At 43.6% G+C, this 21,929-nt stretch overlaps 2 protein-coding genes across 4 annotated transcripts; one reads left to right on the plus strand and one right to left on the minus strand.

Moving 5' to 3' along the window:
- The first annotated feature begins 14 nt into the window (after positions 1 to 14).
- LOC133149774 (serine/threonine-protein kinase MRCK alpha-like) lies at positions 15 to 5,271 on the plus strand. 2 transcript variants are annotated; one of them, XM_061271934.1, is made up of 8 exons: positions 15 to 107; positions 425 to 509; positions 706 to 829; positions 949 to 1,066; positions 1,189 to 1,306; positions 1,385 to 1,542; positions 2,113 to 2,187; positions 3,324 to 5,271. In XM_061271934.1, exons 1-8 carry the CDS (start codon positions 75 to 77, stop codon positions 3,453 to 3,455), a joined length of 843 nt encoding a protein of 280 aa, XP_061127918.1. In that variant the 5' UTR covers positions 15 to 74; the 3' UTR covers positions 3,456 to 5,271. The 2 variants fall into 2 exon arrangements, with proteins under 2 accessions (XP_061127918.1, XP_061127919.1); XM_061271935.1 differs by lacking the exon at positions 2,113 to 2,187.
- Positions 5,272 to 12,330: 7,059 nt separating this feature from the next.
- Positions 12,331 to 21,154, minus strand: LOC133149775 (isthmin-2-like). 2 transcript variants are annotated; one of them, XM_061271937.1, is made up of 6 exons: positions 20,467 to 21,154; positions 16,932 to 17,171; positions 15,556 to 15,877; positions 14,088 to 14,219; positions 13,947 to 14,015; positions 12,331 to 13,879 (listed from the first exon to the last, which is right to left on the minus strand). In XM_061271937.1, the coding sequence occupies exons 1-6, from the start codon at positions 20,575 to 20,577 to the stop codon at positions 13,362 to 13,364; spliced, it is 1,392 nt and encodes a 463-aa protein (XP_061127921.1). In that variant the 5' UTR covers positions 20,578 to 21,154; the 3' UTR covers positions 12,331 to 13,361. The 2 variants fall into 2 exon arrangements, with proteins under 2 accessions (XP_061127921.1, XP_061127920.1); XM_061271936.1 differs by having other exon boundaries at positions 14,088 to 14,222.
- Between the last annotated feature and the right edge of the window lie 775 nt (positions 21,155 to 21,929).

The raw sequence follows: 21,929 nt of genomic DNA on the forward strand, positions 1-21,929 counted from the left end.
CCCCTTTAGGCTACAATGCCCCTTATCTGTCAGTGTACAGTGAGAATGCAGTTGATGTGTTTGATGTCAACACCATGGAGTGGATTCAGACCATCCCGCTAAAGAAGGTCCGTGTAATGATCTGAAACTACTTGTGCTGAATTTATGGGTTCAAGTGACACAGATTTTTCTGCACCTATAACACATTTTATAAGTCTCATAAGAGGAAATTGCATGAAAGCTAATCAGACTTCTTCTAATGTGTATCAGATATTTGACAATTCATTTGCAGTATAAATGGTTCGATTGGTTGCTACTTGTCAAACAAAAACAAATTGGAAGCAGGCAGTAAAAGTCTGCCCTTTGTCTCCCTCTTGTGGAGAAAACGAAAACACGCTTGCACTTGATCAAATGAAAAACGATGACGATCCTTGTCCGACTACAGGTGCGACCGTTGAACGTCGACGGCTCCCTAAACCTGTTGGGGCTGGAAACAGTGCGGCTCATCTATTTTAGAAACAAAACAGCAGGTGAGTAGTCCAATCCCAAATTCTGTGTTGGGTTCATCTTGGATTTTCGATTCGAACTGTTGATTCAGTGTTGGAACGGAGATCAGAAAGCAGCAGATGTGTCTGTGGCAACACTGATCATGTTGTTAGCAACCGTGTGTATGTGCTTTGTAGTCACCGATCTAAACACAGCCGGGACAATGTTGTCATTTTTCAGAGGGCGACGAGCTGGTCGTCCCGGAGACGTCAGACAACAGCAGGAAGCAGATGGTACGCAGCATGACCAATAAGAGACGCTTCTCCTTCAGGGTGCCAGAAGAAGAACGACTTCAGCAGAGGAGGTACTTCAACTTCACCAGGCAGAAATCCAACGTTCATGTTCTGTTTTAATTCACACTCACTTTTAATTTAGTTTAGTTGATTTTATTTAGTTTGGAAAAAAATGGTTTTGTGAATGCAGAGTGATGCTGCGGGATCCAGAGATGAGGAACAAGCTGATCTCCAACCCTACAAACTTTAACCATGTTGCCCACATGGGACCTGGGGATGGAATCCAGATACTCAAAGACTTGCCAATGGTATTTCAACTCGTGTAATCGCGCAGAACATAATCCATAACACATAATTTACACGCATGTTGTTTTTTCCATGCTGCTGTTTGTGCCTCATTATTTTTTTTCAACGTGTTTGCTTCAAATAGAACGTCCACATCCAAGAGAGCCGTGCAGGCTTCAGCGGTTCCGTCAGCATCCCTTCCATCACCAAGAACAGAGCCGAGCCGGGCCGCTCCATGAGCGCCAGCAGTGGACTTGGCATACGTGAGCGACGAGTCATTCCTGCTTCAAAGCGGTCCCGGGATCTCCCTTTGAATTCTTTCTCCCTTCATGTGCCCGCAGGCTCGGCCTCCCAGAATGGCAGCGCCCTGCGTCGGGAGCTGTCGGGCGGAAGCTACAGCTCCAAGCGCCAAGCCATGACGTCGCCCTCCGAGAGCTCCTTGTCCTCAGGTGGCGGCATTGACTGTGTGGAAGCTCCCCTCTCCCAGTTTGACAGAGAGGTCAGTGCATACCGCGGTCATGTGAACAAACTCGAGGGAGAACTTGTCATACAGTAGATAGTCCACCCAACAACAAGATTATGTCTTTGCATGCGATCATAGTTCTTGCGCATCCCCCCCTCCCATCCGCCACAAACATCCCGGCAGGCGCTTTACCTCATGTTCCAACCTCCTGATTGGTCGGCACCCTGTGATGTCATAGTTCTGCAGCAGCAGCACCCAATTTGGCGGAGCTTTCTGATGCCCCCCCACCCGGTTCTGGGTTGTAGCCTACATTGTCACTTCCTGTTCTGTGAAAGGAAAGTCTGTCATGTCACGCCTCATTGTGCAGGTGTAGTTGTTTGGTCATGGGTAACCCGCCCATCTAAACAAGCCCCACCCCATTCCTCCTCCCCCCCCTGCCCTTCTCCACCGTCACCCTCATGGCAGCCAAACGGCGGAAGCCGCCCCGCTCCCATACCGCCCCATTTCTCCTCTCTCACACACCTTCACCCCTCCCGCTAGCTGGCCCTCTCCCACCCCAGCCTGCTGTCTGTGGGTGCGGCGCTGAGTTTGAACTCTCCTCTGCAGTGGCAGGCAGTTTCGCCGTCGGAGAAGACCCCCGATCTGAAAAGAGCTTTAAGGACCTTGCTTAGTAAGATGAAGGTAATGTCAACAACTGCGACGAACCCGCACCCCGACACTCAAGCGAGAGCACCCAACAAGACGTGTGTGTGTGTGTGTTAGTGTGTGTTATTGTACATGCATCCTCACAGTGATCGGATGTGTGTCAAGTTCACAAATGTCCCCCACCCACCACATTTGGACATTCCGAGGGAATGGTGCCTCGTCACATCGTTCACCAGAGCATTTCAGCTTGACCTTCCACCTCCCCTTTTGATCACTGCCCACTCAGCCAATCACGCAGCATGTTTGTTTCCACTTCGACTAAACACGAGCCAATGGCTGCAGTGCACTTCTCGTCCGCCATAACCATGTTTGACTCGTTCACTTTGTTTCGGATCTGCTCTCCGGACTTTCCCCAGACTCGAATGTGTGCAGGGGCAATGAAATCTCAAGACTTCCAAGGTTTTCTCGAGAGAAATGTACTGCCCTGTCTCCATAAGCTTGGCCTCAGTGCCGGAGCATAAAATGTCTTGCAACAGGATAATGATCCAAAACAGACCAAAGTCCCAAACATTAGACTAAAAGTGGTTTTCAATGCTCCCTGGTGGAAATCCTGCTGTCTTGAGCATCTGTGGAAGAAGCGGAAACACTCACTCCCTTCAAACAGCTGGAACAGCTTGTGCATGAAAAGTGGGCCAAAAGATTTGCTAAGAGGTGCAGGAGTCTCATTGAAAGTTACACAAACTGTTTTGAGTGTGGTGATCGCCTCAAAAGGTTGCGCAACAAAATATTAGATGAAGAGCTACATGCAGTCAATATTCAGATTAAGGCCCAAATTCCCGTCTCTGAAACATTTGGAATAATATTTTGGCTATGTGGTTACGCTCACGAACAATTCCTTGTTTGACTTGATGCTTGGTTTGTGGTAAAAGATCTAAATGGGGGAAGAAAAACTATTGCACAGCATCGATGAAATCTAGAATAAGAACAAAAGTGTTTGTCTCATCTGAATGAATGATCTGCTGTCGATTTTTATCCTCCATTTCTTGCCATCACGTGTTAGGATAATCGTCCTCCATGTGCGTACGGTTACCGTGGCAACAGAGGGAATCCAACCAAATGAAAGCTCAACGTAAAGGCGTCCCTTTATTTATTTTCTTTTTTTTCTTTTGCAGGATTCTGACTCCCCTCGCCACTCGACAGCCTCCAACAGCTCAACCTTCAGCAGCCCCCCGAGTCCGGCCTCGCCTCACAAGACCAAGTCGTTGTCCTTGGAGAGCACTGACCGCACGGGCTGGGACACATGAGCCGGCCCGCCTGACCAACCCACCGCGCCCTCACTAGCCCGGCAGCCCAGCGACAGCACACGACCCCCCCAGGCCCACACAACTGTACCTCTCTCGACCCCCCCTTCCTCTTCCTGTTTGGGTGGAGAAGTGGTATATGAATCAAACATCTCCCTCCTCTTCAGCATCAACCGACACGCCCCCTCTCTGCCTCATTCAGATGCAAAGACAGGAAAAAAAAAAAAGATTTGTATTTGTACATAGGAGCCTTTTGGGGTTTTAGGGGACAATATTTTAATTTATTTATCAATCTTAGATTAGAAGCATTCGTTTCTCATGGCGGCCGGAAAAACACCTAGCCCCAGCCCGGCCCCCCCCCTCCCTCATTCCCAACCAAGCTGCAGACTTTGCTAACACTAAACTTCCCACTAAGTGAGTGACTTTACGATCCGTTTCCCTTCCAAAATAAAACGTCATCACTCATCTTCGGTCCGTTGGACCAATCATCAAAAGGGGTCCACTTTGCCCCCCCTCGACCAACCACCACAATAATGTACATAGGTTCAAAGTAGAGAGTAATATATGATAAGGAAATACTATAGAGAACTACACTTTTATTTTCCTTTTATTCTGGAATGATTTGGAGTTTTATTCACACAAAGTCAATTTTAAAACTTTTATTTGAATTCAATTTGTTTTATTTTATGACACTTTGTTCCCCCCTCCCTAACATATTGATTTGCATTTGAGTGAAAATCTGGGTGAACCCGCATACGCACTGACGAGACGTTAATGGAGCAAAATGTTTGCGTGCATGTGTGAAACCAAAAAAAAAAAAAAGAGGTGGGGAAAAAGAGAGGCAACATGCTTGTATTGAACAATGTTTGTTTGGATCATCTACTCATTTATGAGAAAAAGAATGTCAACACTGAGGGAGATCATTGTTTATAAACTTGCCTCCCACTCACAACCCCAATCCGCTTATCATAGTGCTGACTGTTTTATTTTATTTTATTTCTTGTACTGGTGGATGCAAAGTGTCCTCAAATGTGACACTACCATGTGAATATTCACAACACTACAGTGTGCTTCTAATATGCTATTGTCACTTCTTAAGTGTGGTTGTCAGGGAAACAAACTGTACTTCACTTGATCATTTCTCGTCATTCAGCTTTTTTTTTTGAAACACTATTCCACACGTGTGTGTTTTCCTTTTCGTTGCGTTACTAACAAAAGTCGATTTTGATTCTGATTGAAAGCACCTCCCAAGCGCCTGGCATGTGGAATGTATTACCCCAGAGTGAGGAGGACCTCTTATTGGCCGTTGTTGTACAAATTAAAGAAAACAATCCCGAAGAAAAGAGACTAACTCAGGAAAAGGTTGGAAGCAATATGGTGATTGGAGAAGTGGATTAAAAAATGGTTATAGGGCTGCTGTGGAGAGAAAAAGTTCAATAAATCAATTGCCTTTGCATTTCAGTGAGGTCTTATCTACGATACCTTCTGTATTTTGCTCTTTCATATCATAATACACTTTGGTTGTTTTCTAGGATTGCTTTGTAATAATTTGTACAGTTTTGCATGGAATAGATGTAATCATTTGTTTTTGGTTTGTTTTCCTTTGGATTTGCTTTCCCCTCCTCTTATTTTTTAAACAGTTTGGGTGTTTTACTGAGGATAACCCACTACAGGTGATGTAGATTCTTTTTGCACAAAAAATATTTAAGGTGTAAGGTCAAAACAAAATATATGGAACTGGCTGCCACACTTCAGTGGACAACTCATATTAACCTGACTCCGATGTATTTCAATAAAGCGGAGGGCTGTTACAAATGGAGTGTGTGTGTGTGTGTGCCAAATCTGTCTATCGCTTACTTTTTTTTTAGTAAAAAAAAAAATGTATAGGATAGGAAGAACTTTTTGTAAAAAAAAAAAAAAGATATATATATACCCTGTAGAGTATTACTTTATTAATTTAAAAAGATCATATAAATTTTTAAATTAAAAAAATAAACATGTAAGGCTATTTTTATATTTAATAAAAACATGTATAGTTAAGCCTTTTTTTTTTATATATCTGGTATTGTAAGGCCATTGTAAATTGCCATGTAAAAATTGAGCAGGTTTAGCCTAAACCTTTCAGACAGTTCCGGCAACAACTAGTGTCGGCTCGTGGATGAACGATTCGTTCAAAAGAACGAATTTGCTTTCAGTGAACGAGCGTGAATGAATCAGGTGTTCTTTTTCTGTTCATATGACTTCAACCAGTAGGTGTCGGTAATGCGCATTGGAGCTGGTGCCACCTCGCCCTAAAACAAAACGAAGATTCTCATTTCCAGTTCTTCGCGAGAACGGATCACTGAGGGAACGAATCCTGACTCAAAGGATCAGTGAGTGAAAGTGTTGCATCTCGCTCCTGGCGTGAACTATGTAAAACAGAATGTCGATTTAGCATTTGCCAAGGAAAGAAAGAACCATTCCATGAAACACCACTTCTTTTAGGCACGTTTTCTCCAAGCTAACGGCTAACTTTATTGCATGAAAGGACGCGCCGTTATGCAACAGCGTGGAGATTATGCTTCTCTTTGGGTAATCTTTATTTTATAACACTTACAGTAGTTTTTAAATAACGTGTATGCATATACACGCCTAAATATTGTTATCCAATATATCTACTGCAATTTCACATTAGATTACTGGTTTGAAATTTACTTTTATTATTTTAATAAACATTTATGTTAAAACTTGTCTGGTGTTTTATTCCTTGTTTTTATTTTTTGGGCCATGAAGACATGAAAATCTGTGTTTTACGTTATGTAATATGTGTTGGTGTACCCCAAAATAAAGAGCAAGTAGTCAAATACATATTCTTGTTCTTGACACGTACAAAAAATGCATAAAGTTATTAAGTACACTTGAAAATGGTAGTGAACCTAATGGAGCGTCCGAGTGACGTCACAGATCAACCAGCCAATCAGAAAGTGGGGGTGAGGGCGGGTGTGGCACTTTTCACTTTCAGTTAAGCTTTGACCATGATTTTTCCCTAATAAACAGGCCAGTTTATTAGGGAAAAATCATGGCCAAAGCTTAACTCAGTGCTTCTCAATTATTTTCTGTTACGCCCCCCCCCTAGCAAGAAGAAAACTATTCGCGCCCCCCCTCCCCACCGTGACTATCCTAACTTGTCTTGTAAGTCGTAAAATGTTGCACTGTCGCAAACGTGACAGAAGTAACAATGAGAGCGCCACTGCCCCCTGCTGTAGTAAACGCGCAATTACACTTTATTCTAGTACAGCCAAAAAAAAAGCCTGTTCCCCAGGGTCACACGCGCCCCCCCAGGAATGGGGCGCGCCTCACTCTTTGAGAAGCACTGGCCTAGGTGACTGATTCACAATTTGCTTTTGTCTGATATCAGAGATTAAATAAAGAAAACCAACTGGCTGATTGATTTGTTTTAATTGAGAGGAAAAAAAAACAGCAAAAGCATTTCACTAGCTGACCAGGAGATGGCGACAGCGTGGCATCTGAAGACCATGGATTGTTTGTTCTGCTATAGCCTAGGTGACTGATTCACAATTTGGTTTTGTCTGATATCAGATATTAAATAAAGAAAGCCAACTGGCTGATTGATTTGTTTTAATTGAGAGGGAAAAAAAACAGCAAAAGCATTTCACTAGCTGACCAGGAGATGGCGACAGCGTGGCATCTGAAGACCATGGATTGTTTGTTCTGCTATAGCCTAGGTGACTGATTCACAATTTGGTTTTGTCTGATATCAGATATTAAATAAAGAAAGCCAACTGGCTGATTGATTTGTTTTAATTGAGAGGGAAAAAAAACAGCAAAAGCATTTCACTAGCTGACCAGGAGATGGCGACAGCGTGGCATCTGAAGACCATGGATTGTTTGTTCTGCTATAGCCTAGGTGACTGATTCACAATTTGGTTTTGTCTGATAATAGATATTAAATAAAGAAAACCAACTGGCTAGTTGATTTGTTTTAATTGAGAGAAAAAAAAACATCAGCAAAAGCATTTCACTAACTGACCAGGAGATGGCGACAGCGCGGCATCTGAAGACCATGGATCGTTCTGCTATGCCGGTTTAAAAAAAAAAAAAAACGTAATTAGCTAGGGGTCAAAGGTCAAAGTTTACGGTTCAAAGTTCACCCAGGGGTCAAAGGTCGGTTCAAAGTTCACGGGGTCATGTGCACATTTTCGATTTTTAACTAGAGTTGAAAGTTCAGGTTTCAAAGGTCACCCAGGGGTCACCACGGGGTCACCACGGGGTCACCACGGGGTCACCGCGGGGCCACGGGGTCACCACGGGGTCACCGCGGGGTCACCGCGGGTTCAAAGTTCAGGGTTCACTTTTTTTTTTTTTTTTTTTTTTTTTAGGTTAACCTTTATTTAACCCAGTGCTTCTCAATTATTTTCTGTTACGCCCCCCCCTAGCAAGAAGAAAACTATTCGCGCCCCCCCCTCCCCACCGTGACTATCCTAACTTGTCTTGTAAGTCGTAAAATGTTGCACTGTCGCAAACGTGACAGAAGTAACAATGAGAGCGCCACTGCCCCCTGCTGTAGTAAACGCGCAATTACACTTTATTCTAGTACTGCCAAAAAAAAAGCCTGTTCCCCAGGGTCACACGCGCCCCCCCAGGAATAGCACCGCGCCCCCCAAGGGGGGCGCGCCCCACTATTTGAGAAGCACTGGCTTAACTGAAAGTGAAAAGTGCCACACCCGCCCTCACCCCCACTTTCTGATTGGCTGGTTCATCTGTGACGTCACTCGGACTCTCCATTAGGTACACCGCCATTTTCAGGTGTACCTAATCCCAGGCCACTTCATTAGGGAAAAATCATGGTCAAAGCTTAACTGAAAGTGAAAAGTGTCAGACCCGCCTTCACCCCCACTTTCTGATTGGCTGGTTCATCTGTGACTCGGACACTCCATTAGGTACACCGCCATTTTCAAGTGTACCTAATAACTTTATGCATTTTTTGTACGTGTCAAGAATGTGTATTTGACGACTTGCTCTTTATTTTCAGGGACACCAACACATATTACACAACGTAAAACACATACATATAGTCATATAAAGTAGTTAACCAAATGTCAGATTTTTGTTTTCATGCCCAAAAAAATAAAAACAAGGAATAAAACACCAGACAAGTTTCAACATAAGTGTTTATTAAAATAATAACAATAATAATAATAATAAAAAAAGTACATTTCAAACCAGCAATCTAATGTGAAATTGCAGTACATATATTGGATAACAATATTTAGGCGTATATATGCATACACGTTATTTAAAAACTACTATAAGTGTTATAAAATCAAGATTACCCAAAGAGAAGCATAATCTCCCCGTTGTTGCATAACGGCGCATCCCTTCATGCAATAAAATTAGCCGTTAGCTTGGAGCATAAAAGAAGTGGTGTTTCAGGGAATGGTTCTTTCTTTCCTTGGCAAATGCTAAATCGACATTCTGGCTTACATAGTTCACGCCAGGAGGGAGACGCAACACGTTTAATGGCTGATCTGTTGATGCACGGGAAGGAAGGCAGTTCAGCCATTGACTCGTTCGCAAACGGGAAAGTCAGGATTCGTTCCCTCACTGATCCGTTCTCGCGAAGAACTGGAAATGCAAAGCACTCACTGACTCGTTCACTCACAGATACATTCAGTTGTTGAACATGGAATGCAATTCACGACTCATTCGTAAACAGGAAGTTACGTCACGTTCTCCTTCGTTTTGTTTTACGGCGAGGTGGCACCAGCTTCAATACGCATTACCGACACCTACTGGTTGAAGTCATATGAACTGAAAAAAGAACGAATCACTTTAGGAAGTGACTCATTCACTCTCGTTCACTGAAGAAATTCGTTGAACGATTCGTTTGAACTAATCTTTTGAGTGAACTGATTCTAAAGATTCAGTTCACTTAAAAGAACTGGAATGCACATCACTTCTGCGAAACTGTCAGAAAAGTTTAAGTTAAGACCTGCTCAATTTTTCTGAACAAAGGAATACAATGGCTTCAACTGCTTGTTGAGCGACGCGTCACGATGACTGCTTTGGCGTACCCTGGAAATTATTGCTTCAATTTCATCCCACCAAATAAAAGAGTGAATTGGCAACCTAAACAAATACCGAATATCGTCCTCAGACCCACTCTGGCGCCGTCTGCTGGCCAGTTAGTGAAATGCCTTCGATGTCGCGTGCTATATTTTATTTCACTTGTAAAATTGGAAAATCAAGCAGTTATTAGACTTAGTCGTTCAATTCAACAAACGATCAAATCAAGCTGTATGTATGAAAATCAATTAACCAGTCGTGTTTCCAGTTCCAATACCTGCGTTATTTCCCATGACCAAAAGTGACACCGACCGAAATATTGCCAAATAGAGCACACCAATATGTACATAATCCATTTCACCCCACGCAAGGGCTCTTTCTCCATCTCAGCCGCTGATAATGCAATTACACTCGTCTCCAGCAGTGCTGTAATAATTGAAACGTAATCATTGACATCAACACCTACAGTGATCAGCTAGTTGATGGAAATAAAGGTTGTCACTTGCTACGTCAATGTGGATACAAATTCATTATCGAATTCAATGTGCACTGAATAAACAGTTGTCAAGTTGTAATACACACTCTTACCACAAGAGGCTACTAGAATGTCACTATCCCCCCCCCCCTCTTTTTTTTTATGGCCTTTTCTGAACGGCAAAAATCACTGACTGTCTTGAAATAATCCTGGTAAATGTAGGAAAATAGAATTTCTTTTATTAAGTAAAAATAAAAAAGTGCAGATTATAATTTTATGGCATAAAGCATTTGACGATCAAAATTCTTATTTTGTTTTTTGAAAAAAATGTATTCACTGTCTATTAACCCATTTTGATTGCATTCCATTACATTAAGATAAATACTTTAAATCTTCTGGTTCACAAGCTAGTCACCATCTACATGTACACGTTGTTCATAATAACTCAGCACTTCGTAATTCTTTTGTGAAATTGAGCGAGAAATAGTCTTGCGTAAATGCTGGAGTTGTTTGATGTTGTGACTGGCCTCAAAGTTCCTGGTATGCTTCAACAAAGCTATTGTATTGAATTTTATTGGGTAGGGGCGCTGGGGGTCCAAATAAATATCTGCAGAATATCACAGACTCCAATTTCCTTTTAGGGTGTTTTTAAGTCGTTTGGATTTAAATTTGATACCATTAGAGGAGGAACTAAGTACCCACGGGCACCATATTGGTGACCCCTATTTTGTCCGAGTTCATTTGATTTTTATTTCCATTTGAGATTTCAAGCCTCGTGACATGTCATAGCGTGTCCGGGCGTGTTGTTTGGCCTACCGCAAGTAAACACAGGATGTTAAGGATTTCAGAATAAAATAGTAATTACATGACAACACAACCAAGAAAAGGAATATGCGGAGATGTTACGCAATTGAGCTCACACTAGTTGTTTGTGTACAGAAAAAGATTTTTCCGAATATTTTCTGTTTACTGACATTCAGCCAACATGCAAACTAGGATGTGTCCAAGCTGGAAAGTAAACTGATTCTCTTGAGTTAAAGTTTCAACCAGACAAAGCGTCTCAGTGTTTCAAGCCAGCCTAAGGAATGGGATAAATCCAAGACCGCATAATCCACCAGATTTAAGGTCCGCTGGTATTTTTTGTGTGTGGGCAAATCCAGCAGGTAGAGCAGCTCAAATACACGAGCATTGATGCACTGTGTCTGGTTTGTTTGCAGGCAGTCTGCATGCAGGCAGGGAGGCTTGGTGGTGGGGGGGGGTGGAGGGTCTTACTCGTGTGTGTGCCGTTTTTAAACAGGGCCACGCTGTTCGCAGCTCGGAGCGGCCTGCGGTACACCCACAGGAAATCTCGTGTTGCTGCCAGCCACTCAAAGTAAACACATCTGTACACACCCAGCGGCCACCTTTGCTCCACGCAATCATTTATGTGCCCGTTCACAAATACTCACGGATTCTGATCACTGACAACAAATGATGTTTCATGAAGCAAATACGAAGCTTCATTTGCCTATCAGTGGTTTTTTTTTGTCCTCTTAGTGTATTTCTGGCTGGCAAGACAGTAATTGTTGATTTTCAGTGGTTAGTCACCCTACATTCAACATCATTGCCTTAAATGTGACATTTCCATAAGTCTTAGTTTATGCTAGTGGTCACGTTCGTAAAAGTACCTCGTACGAGTAGTTTATTTTCACATAAAGCCCCGCCAAATACCTGCGTCTTTACACATCTGTGGTTATTTGTGTGTTTACACTGTGGCTGCAATGTGTTCAACATGTGTTTGGCTCGTTTCCCTCACTACTTTCATTTGCAGCCATCCAACTAAGGCCTTCTCTCATTGAGTAAGTAATGGGAGGAATCTAACATTATTGTACCACTCTGTTAATTGTGTCCCACTTGTCTAACCTGATGTTCTACTTCGCTCTGCATGGATATGAGGAATTAGAACATCGATTTGCCTAAGCTTATGAATTTCCATAAGCGTGACCTTACAGTGATACTTAATCGTCTACGACATCGCCGCCATAATCAATTTTTGTACCACAGTGGCTATTTTTTATGATTTCTCCTAATTGTATTTGCAGGCAGGTTCAATTGATGTAGTTCAGTTTACACAACGGCTACTCAGACAAGTAGACATTGTTGAGTTGAGTTATTTTTTCAAATATTTATAAGGGTTAGAAGCCCCATTAGTTCTCATCAAGGAAGACAGCGCTATACAAACCACAAGGTCACAGATCATTAAGCGCCCCCCCCCCCCCCATCCCCAAAAGGCATCTGTTCCACTTTCTTGAACGTCAGCATTAGAGTGTAAAAAGAAAAAATGTCTCAAATAGTATGATGGATGCAATATCTTTTTTTTATATATATTTCTTCAGCATGATTGTAACAACAAAGAGCATTGCAGTACAACAACAAACGCAGGATGCTGCTGGATGTAGCAATGCGAATTTTTCTTTTTTTTTTTTTTAAATGTGGTGCCATCACGTCAGTCCAACAGCTGCACCATGTTTGAAAGCTTAAAAAAAAAAAATACGAGAGCGATCAGACAAATAAATACTGTACAAGACCAAAGATGTCAAACTAGATTCAGAAAGCACAGAAAATTGACACTTGATCGGGCCATCTTCGCATCATCTGTTAATCCATAAATCTTTTGCATTTTTTTTTTTATATACAGTACATACCTTAAATAAAGTGCCTTCCGTTCAAATCAGTTCCTGAAGAAAAAACAAGGGGATTTGGAGCCAGCGTGGATACAAGACGATCAGAACCATTCCACCATTATTTAGCTGAACTAGGTTTTTGTTTTAACAGGAACAGGAACACTCTTTCGGTGTGATCACCACAAATGAACGCAAAGCATCATCTTTTCTTCACTTCTGATCTGGATGACCCACGCCTTCGTACCAGGTCCAACTGTCGAGGTAAACGGACGACATCGTTTTTTTTTTTTACTTTTGGAGTCCCCCTGAGAACATGGTAGAGACACAAACACAAACAGAAGCGCGGGAGTTTCGTCTCGTACACGCGCATCGTAGAGACGAAGGAGCTTGGATGTACGTCGGCACCAAACATTAACTTTCAACTCTTTGGCACCCACCTCAACTTTTTCTTCTGGGGGGGCGGGGGGGGGGTCATGGGGGGACAAAATCTTGCCACCATTCTTAAAAAGCACAGTTTTGAGCGACACACTTAACTCCTGATTCCAAGTGATTTCAAAATGTAAGATTTCATTGCCACTTCATTGGAGCCTGTTGTGAGAAGATTGGGGGAAGGTAATTCTCTTGGTAATGCATGATAAATGGCTGCCGCATGCTCGGGACAAAACAGTACATGACCTTTTCAAAGTCGGCTGACATTCAGGTCCGTCAGTACTCCCTGGCCTCCTCCAATTCATTCATGAACACATCTTCATGGGGGTTCTCCGGACACTTGAGGCCGTTATTGGGGGGTCGCACGGCGTGGAAACGGCTCCAGTCTCCCTTACACAGGATCCAAGGCAGCACGTCCACTTTGAAGTGCAGCTCCGGCGAGAACTCGGTGCTGATTAGATTCGGCATGCCGGCGCCTTTCCCCCTGGTGATGAGCCGCCCGCGGTCGTCGTAGCAACAGTGCTGCGCCGCCAACGTGGACGAATCGCCGGAGAGCGCCGAGCGGATGCAGCCTCGGGCCGACGGCTTGTAGATGTCGAGGCGCTCCTTGGGGCCGCTGGCGTCGCGCCATCGGAACGTCCGACCGTGAGAGTCGTCGTGGATGCTCACCACCGTGTACGCCACCTCCGAGGGGAAGGAGCAAGGGCAGTTGGGCAGCTCCAGGAACACCTGGCGGAGGTACCTCTGGAGAAAGTCGCTCTTGCAGTTGAGCCACTTTTCACAGCTGTCCACATCTGCAGCAGAGATGACACCATTTGATGAACGCTGTTGAAATGTGCGCAAAAGGTAAACAAGACCGACCTGCTCCAAATGGCTCCGTGCCGTTCTCCATGTCGAAAGGAAAAGGTTCCACCACACTGTTGTCTTCACCTGGGCGGAGAACGAGCAGTGATTGGGGTTGAACATATCCAAAATGTCCACCGTTATTTTAGGTTATCTCACCTGGACAAGGTTCCAGGTCACACTTTGAGGCTTCTGTCAGCGTGCAAGAGTAGCCGCAGGACTTTGTCCTCTTCTTCTCACCGGGTCCGCATGTGACCGAACACGGCGACCAAGGAGTCCACTCGTCAGTCTCTGCTGGCGTCACAAAGAAAAAAAGTCAGACAAACAGTAGCTGTGCTTCCCCGCCATCCTTTGGACTCCATTTGAGGTTTGAATATAATTGACATGTTGACAAGAGCGTATTCGAAGATGAGAGCAGCTCGGCAGTGACAAACAATCTTCAAAAAGGTTTTATGGGGATCACGAACCCAAACATTTCCAAATTGTCTCGTGCGTTGAACTCAACGTGCACTTGAGGACTTTCGGCGAGCCCGTGTCATTCCATGGAAGTGACCAGTTTCTCTTGATCTAACCTTTCCCATCCCGAGCCAAATTCTTTTCGAGAGGCCTGAAGTGAAATTAGAGAGAGAAGCTGTGCTGCGGCTCTCCGCGTCTGCACCACGTTTTCTTGCGGCGTTAATAACACTGAAAACAAGCCACTCGTGATTAAAGGCGAAGCGGCTGCAGAAATACCAGCTTGGGTGTAGCACGCAAACCAATTGGACTTTGTGGGCGTTGCCACCTCGCCATGTGGCCGTACGGGAATGAGGTCTCAGGAGCGTCTTAATTACAGAAGAAGCTATGGCAGGCATCCTTGATTTATATGCGCCGAGTCTTTAGAAGTGACCACTTAATGGGCATTGTTGCCTCTGGCTGGCATATTGTGCGTGTGTCGTCACAACCAGGGGAAAGGTTTACAGTCAAAACATGTTTTTTTTCCCCGGTACCTGCTTCAGCCAGAAACAATTTGAAAACTTCTTTCTTTTAACGATTTTAAGTGCAGCAATTGTTTAAGCTGACACAACATTTTCAGATGAGGCAAAACAGAGAGGGGAAGATAGTTGTCGAAGTTATGTGGAACCCTGAACCCCCCCCCCCACCTTTGGAAATTCCTGAACTGAGCCGCTGAGGGCAGCGAGGGCCGTTGGGATGTTGGGGGAGCCCGTGGGGACCCGGGCGGGGATGAAAGGCCCATCGGAATGGCCCCTGTCAGTCTGCGTTCCCAATGTGCCCTCTAATTGTCCACAAGCAGAGGACTGTTTTGTGTCCGAGAACAGTGGCCGCCTCACGCTGCCATTAGCGAGCGCATCGGAGCCATCTTCAAAAGACGACCATCGCAACCAGTGTCGACTTCAAAAGCGGCCAGAAGCCGCAATGTTTGGACGGTCGAGTGCTCGTCCTGCCTCGCACGCCGCACATTGTTTGCTGTTCTGGGACCGTTTGACATGCAGCCTTCCGAAAACCGCTTTGTTGTTTGACATGGCTTCCCATTATCGCTTCTCCATTGTCCAAGATCAAATTCCCCAAATTTGCCCTTCTGCATTTTTTTCTTTTTTAATCAAACCTCATTGAGAAAGCAAATGCTTACCATAGTAGGTCTGTACTGGATCCCAGCCTTCGTTCCAGTAACTACCCCAATCGCCACCGACTCCGCTGAGCGAGGGCTCCTCGCTGCCGTAGAGAGAATAATCGTCCTCCTCTTCCTCACCGGTTTCTTCTACGGTTGAGCGACTGTTGCTTTCCTCGCCCGAGTCGGTGTAACTCCAGAAAAGAGGCCAGAAAAGCTTCTTCCCTCCCAGCCAGTCTACTGAGGAAGAAGGCGAGGAGGAAGACGATGGAATCCAGTCGTTATCCGAGGCCAGGTCCATCTCGACCTCCATCTGAGGGTCATCCACCACCTCGATGGTGACCTGCGTTTAAGCAGCACATGCACTCAATGGGTCAATATTCGTCATGAAAATGAAGCAGACTTAAAAATGTATCGTGTAAAACGACAGGTGTCAAACTCGAGGCCCGGGGGCCCAGATACGGCCCACCACATCATTTCATGTGGCCCGCAAAGACAAATTGTGCATCATATTTGTGTGTCATTACTAGAATTGCAAATTGTCTTCATTTTTAATAATATCTTTTTTTTTTTTTTTACCAGTTTTTACTCGTCTGAGTTATTTGTCAGTTTGTTTTGTAGCTTTTACTGGATATAATATGAGGTGCTCGTACATTTATTCGGGTCGACAATCAGAATGGCCCTCCGAAAGAAGCTATGACTACTATGCGGCCCGTGAAAAAAATGAATTTGACACCCCCTGGTGTAAACTGTAAAAAAAAAAATCCCATAGACTTTTATTGTCCAAAAGTTATTTGTTAAATCGAGTCATTTTTATCATGCATTGAACCGCTTGTATGGATCGTTGACATTGCTGTCCACCCTGTCATTATGGACTCACTCACTGCTTTACCACCAGCAATTTGTAGCTTTTGCAACTTTGCACTCATATTTCAGAATTTTTTGGATCACATCCCTTACTCCGTCATAATAAAATACCAATTGATATATCACGATGCATTCAGGAACTCAAACGATTTAATAATGAGTTGAAATAGTCGGAACATTAAAGCGCATCAGTGACTGTTTAGCTTCACCTGTTACGAAGTCGTCACAAGAAATGAAGCGTCGAATGACGCCGCTGATGACGATATCGCCTTGGATGTTCACAAGCCAGCCAGACGTGAGCGTTTAGGCACGACGGATAAACCTCTCGAGGAGAGAATGTGAGCATTTGTTCCAGGCAACTCGCTCTCATTACCTCAATGAGTCATCGGTGCGCTTGGAAGGAGTCAAGGGGAAGTCACTTTTTGGGTTCAATGTTATTTTAGAGTCAAAAAAAGGATGAATGGGATCTGTGCTACTTGATTAGGTGCGCTCAATCCTCTATTGTGCTTGACGTCAACAAATCCACTCACCTGTATGTTCGGGTTCTGTGAGTTCAAATCGGCATTAGATAAGTCTGGGAAGTTCTTCAGATCCAGGATGAAGGGTTTCGTCTCCTCCTCGGGTTCTGGCTGAGGAAGTACTCCAACCGAGCGGTGCTGAGGGTGGTTCCACTTTCTTTGATGGCTGTGGGGGTCCGGCACACTTTGCACCTGGTTCTGCTTCTCCAAGGCGTCTGGGTCATACTGGAGCCCAGCGCTGTGGCCGTGACCCTGATTGCATAGGAGAGGCAGGCGTCTGGGTGAAAGGTGTCGTTTCAATCATGATTCATTTTCATCACATCACTATTTCATTTCAGAAGAAATGCGAAAAAGGTCTCTGCAGATTGTTCAGAAGAGACTCCGAGGCATCCGTCTCACCGGCCAAGTGACTAACCGGTTTTCGTGGATTTCATTCTCTCTTTTTTTTTTTCCCACAACAGTCATGGCATCCAGGCCATGGACAAAGAGGGGTCTGTGCCAGAAAGATCCTCTTTTAGCTTTAATGAGAGGGCCTGGGAGGCGTGAGACCCCTGCGCTTGTGTATGGGCCCGCGGCTAGGGGCACTACGCCAAACACTTATTTTAACCTTACTGGAAGAATGCGACAAAAATAGAATCATTGTAAATAATAATCGCAATATCCCACAGATTAATTACGCTGTACAGTATTGGAAAAAAGTAAACAAACTGATATATTACATTTGCTAAAAGTCGAACAAACTTTGGATCTGTGTCATTGTGAAACTGACCTAAACATATGAGAGGAGTGGAATTTGAAGATTGTGCCAGCTTGTGGCCTATATAGAGCGCTGGTAGTTGAGGAGGAGGGGTACCAGAGGAAATGTCTGCATTAATGACCCAACGGCTGATGATTTACAGTTATGGCATCCAGAACAGGACGTACTTTCTATTCGGTGGCTGTGATTGTCCCATGAAGAAGTTATGTGGAGGGTCAAATGCAAGTAAGTGAACAAAAAAAGCCTCAAGCTTGTCAAGCATGATGAATGACACGTCAACAGAAGCCGCTGGTCGACAATGCAGTTTTCTCTAACATAAATGGCTCATCTTGGAATAATAAATAAAGCGGTGCCACCTAGTCGCTGTCGGTACAGGCCGGCGGTTCTAAGAAAGGGCGGCCTGCGCTGTTGTGGGAATGTTCACAGACAACTTGAATCATGGTTATTCTCATTCCCTTTAAATGCTATTTATAGTCTCGATGCAAGTAGAAAAATAAAACAAATTAAATGAGGGGGAAAAAAAGACGGAATAATAAAAGATACACAAAAAAAAATACAAAAACTAATGCAAACGTCCATGTCTATTCAACCAGGTGTGTCTATCACCCACACTGATGTAAGGCAGCTACAAATTCCGTTCCCATTGGGACAGGAGTAATTATTTGCTGACCAATCAGCTAACAATTGCAACCGTAGTTGTACAAATCAAGGCCGCCTTTCAAGCAAACACCTGGCACTCTTCAAATGTAACTCCTCTGGTAACCACTTGGGGTGGGGGGTGGGGGGGGGGGGAATACAATAATTTACTTTCCGGTTATTAACAATGCATCAGTGTCAAATCCATCCACTCACACGCCTTTCATATATTCACACGTGTGCCCTTACAACAACGACGTAGTCACACGTGAGTCTGCATTCTTTCACATCTTGCTCATCTCATCCTGCTACACATCTGGATCCTGTGTTCTTTTACGTTGTATATCATCCTCTTCCTCCCCCTCGTCTTCTGTGATCCTGCTCTCATCCTCCTCCTCCTTCTCCATTCTGATCAAAGGCCCAAAGGGCTGACGGCATGCGGTGTGTTTAACAGAATCGCCGTATGGATGCAGTCGGGGACCTCTGCCTGGCCCCAAGACAGCGTCTACCCTCGCACAAATATTGTTGAGAGATTCAGGCATAAGTGGGGAAACTACTCACATTCCGTACGTAAGAAACGATGGTAAGTGACCCAGTAATAAGAGGGGATAAAGAATATATGCCTGGGAGTATTGTTGTCTACATGTGTTGCTGCACCGTCCGTTCAAATATTTGTTCCTTAAAAGGGTGGAGAACAAGATCACATAAATGCTTTGTTAGCCTGTCTGTTGTGTTTCCCATTATGTGTTAGCATTAAGCTATCAGAGTTTTTTTTAATACACACATTTTTAGTTTGAGAGGAAACTAACTAGGGGATGAGGGCATTAAAGGTCTTGAAGCTTCTTTTATTAAATGAATTCTGGCTTTATGTAACACTCAGAAAAAGGAAGTGAAGATGGGTTGAGTCTGGCAAACGTTGAGGTGAGCGATAAAGTTGGAACCTTGAAGGGTGTGGAGAAGGCGAGCAATGACGCAGTTCTGATTTATGTGTATGAACATATCAAAGGCTTCTACTTGGCTCTTTCCAATCCATTACAAAAGAACAATAAACGCTAACCCCCCCCTTTGATCGCCATTTTTTTTACAAAAGGGCAAAAAGTGAAAACAAACGGATGGTAGAATCAGGGGTGAGGTCGTAGAGGTCAGGATGGGAAAACAGACAAGGCCAACAGATCGCAATATTCCACTCAACACGCCTCCTTTTGCGTTATATGTGTGTGTGTGTGTGGGGGGGGGGGGGGGGGGGGAGCCCAAAACAGGAAATTCCGCATTAACACAAAAAAAGGCTAACGTAAACAATCAGATGAATGACACTTGACCCGAGGTGCAGTGTGACAGATTTAGAGAGGTCGCCTTATTCTGGTTACATAAGCCATCATTAATGGGCTCCCTCTTTACTCAGTTCCCCCTCTACCCTTTACTAATCTCTCCATCCAGCACTTACGGATCATAATGAAGGTACAACCGCTACTTTTTTTTTTTTTTGGGGGAGCCAACGGAGCATCAATAGGAGGCCACACAAGAAGGAGCGTCAGCTGAACCCTGACACAAACAGACTTTGATCCGCGTGCAACAAAAATACACTCTCAAGGGGTGTCATACTAAAACTGATGTGTTTTTATGTGGGCAAAAAAAGAATGATGCGTTTGTTATGATCGAGACATGGCAAACTTTACTGTACAAGGTAAGAGACGAGGAACCATGAAAGAAATTAGTGGGCTGCGAAGGAATATTTTAGTGGGGCTAATTTTAGTAGTATTATTATTGATGTTAATGTTATTATTGATGTTAATAAATGAATTTCCCCATCGTGGATCGTACTTACATGGTTGGATGGAGGGATGGATAGAGCAAAATCAGTGTAACAATTTTTAGAAATTATTTTTTGTGACAAATTAATATGATCAATTTATTATATATATTTGTATTCATCTATGCCAGAGACTTTAATTTAACACAAAGAATGCAAATAAGTACCTAAACCAATAAAGAATTCACAAAAAATAATAATCAAGAATTTGATAAATCGATTAGTTGTCGATTATTCATTGCACCTCAAATAAATAAATAATAAAAAAAAAAAATTCCACCAACATTCACATTTCACTTATTTTGATTGATAAAAGTTAAAAAAAAAAAAAGGTTCGAGCATACCTTGTGAGCAGAATTTCTGTGTCTGCTTGGAAATCCCGTGGCCAAGCTAAGCAGCAGCATGGAGAACATGACAAGCGACATCTGAAGTCTCCTCACCATCTCCTGACGCATCTTCTTCAAAGTTCTCGTGTCCCAACAAAAAGGTTTTGGAAGCCTCTCTCTATTTCTAAGCTTGGTGTGCGTAAATTGTCTGACACTCGCCACAATTTTCAAGATAAATGGGAGTTTCAAGCGAGCCAAAAGTGTGCCACTTGAAGATGCGCACGCGTGCTATCCATATGTGTCACCAGCTGCGTGTGCGTGTGGCGGATGCAGCTCAACGCCTCTCTGCCCCATAAAACCACGAAGCTTTGGCACTGCTGGCTTTAAGTAGTAGCACAAAGGAGCCAGATAACCCCACGCAGAAATCTCCCCGTCCGCACCGGCGACCGCTTATTCAACTACTTTAAACCGTGAGTCACTCCGTCGTGGGTGGGTGGGTGTTTTCTTCCGATGCACGGACATCTGGAGCGCATGGTTTAGAGCTCGTCTACGTAAATTGTCTGATGCGTGAATCCATTATATAGTTGAAGTTCATCCGCTGGCGCGCTTCGAGGGAATGTGCGCGTCTGTTTGTGCGCGCGCCGCCCAGCCCAGCCATCCGGTGTCGGTAAACGTGCCTTTTTACGCACGCAGTTTTACTGGGCCCAAGCTGTGGGAGTTGGGGGTGGGAACCGTCAATGCTCATTGCAAACAGCTGTGTGTGTGTGTGTGTGTGTGTGTGTGCGCGCGTGCGTGTGTGCGCGTGCGTTCGTGCGTGGTGCGTAGAAACAAAGTACAATTATTGATCAGGTTTCTGTACTTATCTTTCTTTATGATTTTACTTGTATTCCCTACATTTGTAAAAAAAATAAAATAAAAATACACTACTTGGTCAGAATAGATTATTATCTTGAAAAAGTTACTTTACTGATTACTTGATTTCAAAAGTAACTAAAAAAATAGAAGCCAAAATGTCGGCTGGATTAAATATATGAGGCTACATTCAAATCCTGCAAGCGGTTTTTTAAACCTTAAAAATACTCCAGAGATGTTTAAAATGGTGCATTTTGTTATTTTGGTGCATTTGCATTATTTCGTTACTTAAGTAGTTTTCCGCAAATTGACCAGGTTTCTGTACTTATCTCTTTTTATGATTTTGTAAAAAAAAATGTTACACTACTTGGTCAGAATAGATTATTATCTTGAAAAAGTTATTTACTGATTACTTAATTTCAAAAGTTACTAAAAAACAGAAGCCAAAATGTCAGCTGGATTAGATAAATGAAATCTAATCAAATCTTGCAAGTTTTTAAAACCTTAAAAATGCTCCAGAGATGTTTAAAATGCAGTATTTATAATTGCAAAAGTCTATACGCCAGAAGTCTCTTTTTTGCACCTTTTCCCCCTACTTGTACCTTCCTGTAAATCGGGCTGTTGTTACA

The sequence above is a fragment of the Syngnathus typhle genome, unplaced genomic scaffold (genome assembly GCF_033458585.1).
Source record: "Syngnathus typhle isolate RoL2023-S1 ecotype Sweden unplaced genomic scaffold, RoL_Styp_1.0 HiC_scaffold_469, whole genome shotgun sequence".
In the NCBI taxonomy this organism is placed as follows: Eukaryota; Metazoa; Chordata; class Actinopteri; order Syngnathiformes; family Syngnathidae; genus Syngnathus; species Syngnathus typhle.

What these genes read in the sequence shown, in the direction of transcription:
- LOC133149774 (XM_061271934.1), top strand. Translation starts at nt 75, where the DNA reads ATGGAGTGGATTCAGACCATCCCGCTAAAGAAG. An exon ending in TTTTAGAAACAAAACAGCAG is followed by an intron (nt 510 to 705) that starts GTGAGTAGTCCA and finishes GTCATTTTTCAG; the next exon opens with AGGGCGACGAGCTGGTCGTC. An exon ending in GAACGACTTCAGCAGAGGAG is followed by an intron (nt 830 to 948) that starts GTACTTCAACTT and finishes TTGTGAATGCAG; the next exon opens with AGTGATGCTGCGGGATCCAG.
- LOC133149775 (XM_061271936.1), bottom strand. Translation starts at nt 20,577, where the DNA reads ATGCGTCAGGAGATGGTGAGGAGACTTCAGATGTCGCTTGTCATGTTC. An exon ending in ACAGAAATTCTGCTCACAAG is followed by an intron (nt 17,172 to 20,466) that starts GTATGCTCGAAC and finishes CTATGCAATCAG; the next exon opens with GGTCACGGCCACAGCGCTGG. An exon ending in TCCAGTACAGACCTACTATG is followed by an intron (nt 14,223 to 15,555) that starts GTAAGCATTTGC and finishes TTGTGACGCCAG; the next exon opens with CAGAGACTGACGAGTGGACT.